This window comes from Triticum aestivum, chromosome 3A, assembly GCF_018294505.1.
Source record: "Triticum aestivum cultivar Chinese Spring chromosome 3A, IWGSC CS RefSeq v2.1, whole genome shotgun sequence".
Taxonomy (NCBI): Eukaryota; Viridiplantae; Streptophyta; class Magnoliopsida; order Poales; family Poaceae; genus Triticum; species Triticum aestivum.
Window position 1 is genome coordinate 152294287 of NC_057800.1, and position 10364 is coordinate 152304650.

Sequence of the window (10364 nt, forward strand, 5' to 3'; positions counted from 1 at the left end):
TATTTTAGAACGGAGGGAGTACAGCATAAAAACTTCTACTTTCTCTAGCATTCTCATCCCTTACAATAATATACTCCCTCCGCCTGGAAATACTTGTCGAAGAAATAGATGTATCTAAACGTATTTTAGTTTTAGATACAATCATTTTTATCAATTTCTTTGACAAGTATTTCCAGATGAAGGGATTACTAAAGTAAAAAAAATTAAAGTGCAAACGAAAAAAATAAATTTTCTAAGAAAAAAGTAAATTTATGGCATTGGTATTACCCTTTAAAAAAGAAAAATTAATAACAAAATTTACACATAATTTAAAAAAAAGTTGTGCTTTCCATAATATGAAAGACAAGCATATAATGGTGGGATTTTCATAAAAGGAAGTTTCCTAAGAACGAATGAATCACCGACATTGTTGATACCCTTAAAGAAGAAGAAAATAAAATAAAAACTAAAAAATTCAAAATAATGAAGTTTTCTGAGAAAGAATAAATTGACGGCATTTGTATACACCTTTAAGAAAAAGGAAATGAAAAAAATAATGACAAAGTTTGCACACAATTTACATATAAATTGCACTTTTCTATAATATGCAAAAAATAAGCATATAATAGTGGATTTATCATAAAAAAGAATTTTCCTAAGAACGAATGAATCAAAGGCATTCGTATTACCATTAAAGCACACAAAATTGAAACAAAAACTAAAATGAAATGAAAATAATGAAGTTTCGTAGGAAGAATGAATTAGTCGCATTGTATTACCGTTCAAGAAAAACACAAAGAAATGAAAACTAAAAACAAAATCAAAATAATGAAGTTTTCTAGGAAAGAATGAATTTGTGGCTTTAATATTAGGATTTTTATCATTTATGCCACCGGTTGTGTCCCACTTCAATTTTGCCACTAGAAATTTAAACCGCTCAAAAATGGCATCGCTTCGTTAGACACATGCTCAAAAATGCCACTAGACACCATATTGTGATCTCAAATCTCTTTTGCCATGTTACAATGATATAAATACCTATGGACCAACATGCCAGCTCTCCCTCTATCTCACTACAATAAAGTATGGGGCCTACTTGATCACAACAGTGTTTTAATTTTTCTGTAAAATTATTCGCTTGGTTACTCCTAACAAGTGCGGCCACACTTATCATTGTGAGATAGAAAGAACTGACATGTGGGTCTAGGCTTATTTTTGTCATATAACATGGTCAACGGTTTTGAAGTGAAAATAACAATGTCTAATGGCATTTTTGATCAAACATCTAACGGAGCGATGACATTTTTGAGATATCTAATGGCATTTTTTAGCAAGTATCTCACGTATTGATGGCATTTTTGAGTAGTTGTAACTTCTAGTGGCAGAACTGGGTAGTGAGACACAACTAGTAAGAAGAAAGAAGATGAAAACAAACTAAAACAAAATCAAAACAATGAGATTTTTTAAAAAAGAATGAATTGGTGGCACTCGTATTACCCTTTAAGAAAAAGAAAATGTAAAAATATCTAAAACAAACAAGGAAAAAATTGCACACAATATACACAGAAATTTGCGTTTTAATACGTAAGAATAAGCATATGATATTGAAATTTACACAAAAACATTCTTAGGAAGGAATGAATCAATTACATCGATATTACACTTAATGAAGAAATAAAATGGAGTAATAAATAAATCAAAATCAAAATAATGAAGTTTTACAAGAAGGATGAATTAGTGGCATTGGTATTCCTCTTTAAGGAGAATGATAATGAAAAGGGTAAAAACTTGCACACAACTTTACACTAAAATTGCACTTGTTGTAGTATACAAACAACAGTCATATCACAGTGTAATTTTCGCACATATTGTATAGTATATGTATGTATTCATTTACACTCACCCAACACCCAAAAATATCTACAGAAGAAGAGAATAAAATCCAACTGATGAAGAATAACAAAAAAACAAACAATTTTCCAGCAAAAACAAAAAACAAAAGAAGAAACACATAAAGGCAGATTTCTTTTAAAGAAAAACAAAGGGGCAGAGGCGAGGGCCGGGCGGCATACGTGGGCTTCGGCCGAGTAGCAAGTTGACTGGCCCAAATATATGGTCAGTCAAAAAACAAAATCTAAGCCAGCTCATAGTACAATATGAATCTCAAAGCAAATAATCAATGGCCAAAAAAAATCGACTGACCCGAAATTAATTTCCAGGCGTCTTCAGTGTAGCTAAAGTGATGTTTTATCTGTTGTTTTTCTAGATTAAACTTAAGGAAAATTTGCTCAAATTTTCAATAACTTGTACGGGGAAAAGAGCGTGGCATACTGACATGCTTCGCAAAGGGTGATGCTAGGACGAATGGGGACGAGCGCCCGGTCACGATCTTCCTCGGTGGTCAGTAATGTACCACATACAGATACAGAGACGGATTTATTGTACAGCCGTATCACATACTGTATCACGGTTAAGCCATAAGTAACAGCATCTCTCCTACTAAGTCCTACCTACACACCACCACGCGGAAATTACTACAGCATATACTACCATCGATCACCGTGTTGATTCCGACCGCGGCGCACACTGCCCCGCACCGCACGGCAGTCAACTCGACCCAAAGAAAATTCTCGAACACACGTCCCGGCTACGTACATGCTCCTGCTCACTGTCCACGATCGACCAGTCTGCCACCAGTTTGTTTCGCCTCGCCACATGCAATGAAGAAGGCGTCGCTAGTTCAGTCTCGGCGTCGATCAGGGTCTATAGGCGGCTTCGAGGTCTCTGAATGTGGTGTCGGCGTCCTTGTTGCCGTGCACCTCGTTCAGCTCGGCGATGGTGCTCTGCTTGGGCCTGCGCTCCGAGATGGCGATGGAGATGTCGTTGGGGAAGAGGTCGTGGTGCACGGCCGCGTGCAGCAGCGTGGTCAGCAAGAGCGCGGTCACCGTGAGCGTGGCCACCACGGACAGCACGATGCACATGGCCTGAGTGAACGCGTTCTTCACCTCCGACGAGTAGCGTATCGACGCGATCGCCGCGCTCGTCATCGGGAACGTGTACGCCCACCACGCCAGCGAGAACCTGAACCCCCTGAACATGTTGATCCGCACAGCCTGCACCCACTCAACAGCACTCGGTTATCCACACTGATCGAGACTCGCCATGCGACATGGAGGTCGATCGAGGTGCTCACCAGCGAGGTGTAGAGGAACATGGCGATGAAGTAGGCGATGCGGGAGCTGTAGCCGAACTCGCCGGTGATCCGCGCCCAGGCGAGGCAGGCGACGCTGGGCGCGGCCACGAAGAGGAAGAAGACCGGGTGGAGGTCCCGCGGCAGCGTCTCGCTGGTGGGCAGCCTCTGGTACAGCGTCACGAACAGCACGATGTAGTGCGCGAGCCCGACGGCAAAGAAGAAGATGGGGCCCTCCCTCAACCCCATGATGGCCCCCAGCAGCGCGCCCACGAAGTTGCCGACGATGGACAGGTGGTTCGACGGGTTCGCCACCCTCGACAGCCGCCTCTGCCCGCCGGAGATCCACTGCCCGTATATCTTGATCTCCAGGGACACGATGGGCGCCATGAGCACGTACCAGAGCCAGTGCGGCAGGCTCTCCGCCACCAGCTCCGGCACGCCGATGGCCAGGAAGAGGCAGGCGATCCACGGCGCGAAGAAGAAGTTGACGCGGATCGGGTGGTAGTACTCCCGCCGCACCGCCTCGAAGTAGAAGATGACCTTGCACGCGTACAGCGCCGACACGAAGCACATGAGCGCCACCGAAACGCACCAGAGCACGAGGTTTGTCCGGAGCGTGATGTGCAGGAACCGCGTGGACGCCGAGATGGCGATGTTCTTCCACAGGATGGCCTGGCTGCTCATGCCCAGGCACATGCCGAAGGCGGACACCGGGAACCGGAGGAGGAACGGCCAATTCTTGTCCGACGGCAACACCAGCTCCTCCGACGACTGGCGACGGCGACGCGGCACGGAAAACACGACAGCACGTGAGGTCCCCTGCTTCATCATCAATGCGTTTAGACATGCAAGGAGTTGCTCGTGGTGTACCCGGAGCTTGTCGAGTTCGGGGCCTTCCAGCGCGGCGAAGAAGCGGTGGACTCTGGGCGTGGAGTAGGGGCGGCCGCTCGTCGCCGCGTCTTCGTCTTCGTCTTCCTCGGGCTCCGCCTCCTGCTGCAGCGGCTGCCTGACGACGCGGAGGTGGGTGGTGAGCTGCTTCTCCAGCTTCCCGGACCACGTCTTGAACGGGTCGTAGCTCGTGTCCCTGCGCGCCTTGCTCCTCCCCATGCGCGCCCCGCTCCCGCGGCTCATCGAGTCGTCGTGCAGCACCTGGGACTGGGAGTCCTGGGCGTCGGGCAACTCGGAGGCCGCCGCGTGGATCGGCTGCGAGCGGAACATCACCTCCTCGAGATGCTCGAACACGACGGACACCATCGGCGTCGGCCGCGGCGGGAGCGACAGCATGCGCGACGCGTCCGGCACGATGGCCTCGGGGTGCCTGGGCGGGAACTCCGCCTCCGTCCGGGCGACGTCGAACCTGGACGGAGAGGCCGGCAGGCTGACGGAGACCGGGTGCGCCGCGACGCGCAGCGCGGACGCGTCGAACGGCGAGTCCTGGCCCGGAGACGCCATCATCGGGTCGCCATCGCCATGACGCTCCTACACCGGCACGACACTGCTCAACCTCGTGGTTCAATGATCAAGTCGGCATTGCATGATCGATGGCACGGGCGACTTACCTTGAAGCTCCGCTCCACGGTGGATCGGCTGGCCGGGACGCGAGCACCGGCGGCCCACTGCCGCGCAGATTCGTCCGTCTCCATCAACCTCGCGAAATCTGCAAGGAGAGGTGAAGCATATCAATCAGAAAAACGATGGAAACACAGTAACTGAACCACCGAATCGCACGTTATTAACCTGACGTTATCTTATCTATCGTCAGTAGCTCGGTTATTCACTTATTCTTCAGCTGGGTGCTACTGGAACTGAAGCCAAAACCAGCTGCCTGCCTGCCTGTCTCGCTGAACCACATAGGGTATATATACCAAGTTTCTGCCAGCTTCAGGACAAAATGATCACGGCGTGTTGGTGCTGGACTGGCTCATAAAGTCATAAGGCAAGTGTACATGGGCAACAGCGCAACTCGACGCCGATGTGTGTGTATGTGCAAGATGTCAAAGGAAATGGATCTACACGCTTGTGGCGCTCAGCATTTCGCCGACGAGTATGGCAATGTTGGGCAGAGGATTCCAGAGACGAACGGCAGAATCTTCCCAGGTCTGCTGGTAACCCTGGCGTGGGTGACAGACTGACACTACGTGTTGCAAAGCAGGGTAATGGAAACAGCATTCAGACACGCCTACTGTAGGAAATTGATATGATCTTCAGGCAAAGATTGCCGGTTAGCATAAACTTGTGGCGATTCAGCAGGATGTAGGCAATGATCTTTTGTTATTTGTAAGAAACTATGCCAATTCACGCAGGGCATATGCGACGAACTCTGAATTTTCTAGTACCAGTTTCACCTCAGACCTCAGCCTCAGCACTAGAAATTAGCTTCAACTCGGCAAAATCACCGTCGAGAATCATCGGTGGAACGATAGGGTGTGATTGATTTGCTTGTCATAATCACATTTAAGGCTTGTTTGGATTGTTGGGGATTATGCCAAAACCCTTGGGATAGATAGGGGCCTTGCATCATTTTCTCTGTCAGGGGCTGAGTCTAATCACTGTCTACCCAAAGAAGCACAAATTCGGATTTCGGACGGATCATTACAATTTTCTTCATATAGTGCAAGTGATTGTTACTATTGCTTTTGTGCCCCGGGAATACGGCCGTCGTGTGATGGTAGCCTTGCTCTCACGGTCACCATCACCAAAAATGATAAGACCCGCAAGTCTTCCCGTTAACCTTTCCCCCCATACTTTTTGCAAGTAAACGCATCTCTTTCTGATGATCAGCCACAAGCGCGCAAGGCCGCCAACGAACTTTCCGAGCCGAAAACGAACCGCCCGCAGAATCCGCACAAGATGCTAAGGTTTCCTCCCCATCGCCGGCCCCTCGCAGCAAGCAACTCGAGGAAATGGCAGCAGGGCTTCTGACTGAAACCGCGCCACATGAGTCGTCGCTTTCATTTCAGGAGCGTCGCGTGGCTCTGCAAGACTGCAACAAACGATGGCACCCAACGGCCGGGCACGGGGCGCGTGCGCGGCTCCGATCTGAAACTGAGGAGACATTCTTGCTCTTGGCCATGGCGTCTAGTGGAAAACTGCCCGGAATCAGGAGGGGAAAGGGTGCAGGGCACGCGAGCCTGTAAATGTCGAGGGTTTCTTGTGGCCGTCTTGTCATCTTGTGGGTTTCAGTTACATAGGAAGGGTGTGTGCTAGGCTACTAGCAAGTAGGAACACCGTTGTTTGCCGATCGAAAGAAAAAATGGAAATGGTAAGAAGGCCAAGGCTCTCTCTGATTTGTATGTAGGTTACCTGTGGAGTGTAGGCGCGATCAGGACGGCCGGCCGGCAATGCGGTGGTCCGGCGGTGATGTGGGTGGGGTGGCTCAGGGGCAGGCCTGGCTGGATGATGGCGGTGGGTTGTCTGGGGCGAGGTCGAGGATGAGAGGTGGTATTCGCTGGCGGCAATGGGGGCGGTGGCGCGGCCAGCCGGGCTTCGGTTGGGGCGGTGGCGTGAGTGCCCTCTGTGGCTGGGAGTGGGGTCGAGCTCTAGCCTCTGGGTGTTGCAGGCCACCTTGGGTCGGTCCATGTGATCTGTCTCCGCAGATGTGGGTCTGGGCCGCGAGTGGGGTCGGGCTGGGCTCAGCTGCTTATTCTCAACACTTTCAAATATGTACAGTAGTTTACATTGTTGTTTCTTTTTTCTTGAGGGTCATTGTTGTTTATGTAGAGACATAAAGTACTCCCTCCGTTCACAAAATATAAGAGCATTTCTGACACTATTGCGGTGTGGAAAACACTCTGATATTATGTGACGGAGGGAGTATTTAACATCAATTTCCAAATTATTTTCATTTTTCGTTCATCTTTTCCCAAGATGATTTTTCTAGTTTGTTTATTTCTTTGGGTAGGTTACCAGGATCGCCGCCTAGTATGTATCTTTTTTTTTACTGGAAGCTTAAAATTTTATATCCGGCATGATTTTTCTCAATTTATGCCAATCTAGATAGACGTATCAACACATATGCCGTAGTAGATGCAGTGCTGAAGGGCAAAGGCAAACGGATTTGGGACGCACCAGCAGACACGGAGCGGCAACAGACGGGAGGGAACACTGTCCTGGCGTGTCTGCTGAAGCACCTGCTCAACTAGAGATGGTGGTCGTGTACGTGTACAAGCAGGCAGAGCGTAGTGTTGCACACCCCTCTCTCGCTCCTGCTGTCAGTGTGTGTGTGTGTGTGTGTGTGTGTGTGTGTGTGTGTGTGTGTGTGTAATGTGTGTCCCCTGGCCGTCGTCTCTTGGGATTTATATATGAGAGCTCCAACTGCCGAGCCAATTGCCATGTTAATCCAGAAAGGATTTTAGCGAAATTAGGTTCAGATGGAGTACAGAATCTTACTGTACAGATGTTTGGTGACTCCCTTTGTCCTGGCCCGAGCCCGGCCAGGCGAGCTCGTACATATGGTGGTGTTCTCTTTCCCTCCTCGTACCCATCACTCGGTGAAGTGGAGATACTCGAAAATGCCAAATGAAGGCTGAATTTCAAAAATACAAAATTCATATTTTTATGTTAGATTTTTTTTAAAAGAATACACATGTACCTAGAGAGAAAATGTACATGTGTTTAAATTTTTATGAGAAATACTCCAGCGAGAGCTAAAATAGACAAATATGTGGCTTTTTAGCACATGCACTGTTCATTCTCAAAATCCATAAAAAAATTGTGTAGCTTGCATTTCAAGGTATTTCATCTTGAAATTTATACATATTACATCCTTGTATACATGTATAATTTTCAAAAAAAATGAAACTGAAAAGTTTCAATTTGATTTCTTTTTACATTTTTTGGCCTCCACAAAGCTTGGCCTTCAAAACGCTCGAGACTTCGCTATATAAAGAGGTCAAACTACACCTCCACTAGCAAAGAGGGCTAATTATTGCACATCTACCTCTTGACATACATGAGCATGAGATTTATTTGGAATTAGCTATTGGGCCATACATGGACTAACTATCTTTTCCTTACTTAAAGCATTGTTAGCAAACCAGATAAGGGCATCTCCAACACGGATCCTTAAATAGCCTGCAGCTGTCTGGACGCACTTTGCTATCCAAAGTGGACCCGTATATGTCCGCGGACGCATCTGCGTGTTTTCCCCCCATAAATTGGTCGCGGACCAAGGGCGCTATGCGGGAGTATGAACCTCTGCCACGTAGGACTCTGACACTCATGGCCGATCCAAAACCAAGTCAGAGCCTGCACATTTGGAGTAGTCTGCACTTTTTCCGTGCCAAAACCCTCACTTTTCCCACCCTCTCTACTCCAATCGCCGCCGCCCTCCACCCCAATTCTCGCACTTTTCGCCTTCCGCCGCCGCATGAACCTATATGAAGAGCTACTGGAGCTGGCGAAGGTGGAGGATCCAGAGAAGGTGGTCGCCAGCAAGATCGACTCGGCGACACGCCAAGCCCGCCGCCTCAAAAGGAACACAAATGCTCAAGAGGAGGCAGTAGCCGGTGAAAGAAGAGCGCTAGGCTGGGGCAGGAACAGGGTGCAGGGGGAGGGCGAGGACAGGGGGAGGGGGGCGTCATCATTCACACATCTTCCTGTCCGGAGTAGTTTCAGCCGCCCTACTACTATGCTGCCAAGAAGCCCGGTCGTCAGCGGTAGTCCCCGGCCGCCGCCGTCGAGTATGCGCCACATTGCATCGGCATCAATGCGGCGTTGCTTCATTTCGCGGACTAGCCAACGCCGCAGCTTGACCAGTTGCGAACGTCAGGCATAGACCAACTAGGTGCCTGCTCTCTGTTCGCCGCTATTCCTCAGCCGGGCGAGATGGCGTATGATGACACAAACAGGGATGAAGGTTAAGCTCACAGCCGAGAAGAAGATCAACCTCGAAGAAAAGAAGACCAGGCTTAAAGAGAGGAGGATTGAGCTCGCGGCCGCTCCAGAGGATACCAAAAAGTTGACCATAATGATGGATGAGTTGGATCCCAATGGGCAATGATTATGCGCGACGTCCGTGTTAGGATGTTGAAGCGCTTGGTGGCCGAGATGGAAGCGGCTAATGAGGAGGAGCTGGCGGCAGAGTGGGAGAGAATGCAAAACAACCGACGTGGGAGGGAAAATGTATTGTTATTTTTTGCATGGACTGCAGTACTGGAACTTTTGTGATCGAGCGCATATAAAAACTATGAACATGTGCCACTTTTTGATCATGATCGAACTATGTAAGCACCACACTTTAATTTGCTCATATTGCTATGCATTTGACATCAAGACCGGATCAGAGCGGATATTTAGGTGATGTGTTAGATGGTTGACTCTTGTATTTGTGTCTGCGGGCGAGTCCAGATCAATTCACAAATGGATAATGTGTCTGTTTTAGAGGACGGTGTTGTAGATGCTGTAAGTTACTGACAAACGCATGGACTATCTGAAAGGTTACGTTGTGGGCCAAAAGGGTTAAAGGGATCAAAACCTTGGAATTTGATCACTTTTTCCAAGGATGTGAATCGAAAGCACAAAAGAGCAAAAGTATGCCGCTTTTGTTTCTTTCTGTTGTTTTTCTGCTAAAACCAATAGACGAATGTCGTATAAACTAGTACAACCTAAAGGCCAAACAAAAGAGCAATCACTCAACGCCTAATCAATTTGGGTATATGGTTAAGCCACTTTCCACCCACACACTTCAACTAGTAGTCACTTGTGTGCGACAGTGTGAGAGCCACATCGGTCAAGTAAGAAACATACTAGTCTGTACCAAAATATAAGATTTAAACTGCAAAAACGTCTTATATTTTGATACGAAGTGAATATCAAATGTGGGTTAGATGTGAATTCCATTTGTATGTGAGTTAATCTGGAAATGGATTTCAGCCAAACAAATATATGTGCTACCTGATTTAGATTTCAGTTTATATCTCAGATAGCAAATGAAGACCTTCATTGACTTTTCTTAAATTTATTACTGTGTATACCAAAATTATATGAGTCGCTTCATTGACCTGTTTCTAGACCGTCCTGTCTAAATGTAGAATGGAAACTGTCTAAAGAAGTCAATGAATATGACGATGCATGCTAACCCCGGAAGAAACAAACATAATTCTGTACGACATATGATGGTCTGTTTCCTATCACACCCAAGAAACCAGTGCACTCAATAATTTCCCAATGAGCAGAGCAGCACTAGTTTTCA

General features: G+C 47.5%; 1 protein-coding gene across 1 annotated transcript; it reads right to left on the reverse strand.

Annotated features, from left to right (window-relative positions):
• Positions 1-2372: 2372 nt before the first annotated feature.
• On the reverse strand, positions 2373-4823 carry LOC123058158 (S-type anion channel SLAH2-like). Its single transcript, XM_044480975.1, has 4 exons — positions 4732-4823; positions 4043-4651; positions 3173-3943; positions 2373-3092 (listed from the first exon to the last, which is right to left on the reverse strand). The coding sequence occupies exons 1-4, from the start codon at positions 4813-4815 to the stop codon at positions 2736-2738; spliced, it is 1821 nt and encodes a 606-aa protein (XP_044336910.1). The 5' UTR covers positions 4816-4823; the 3' UTR covers positions 2373-2735.
• Between the last annotated feature and the right edge of the window lie 5541 nt (positions 4824-10364).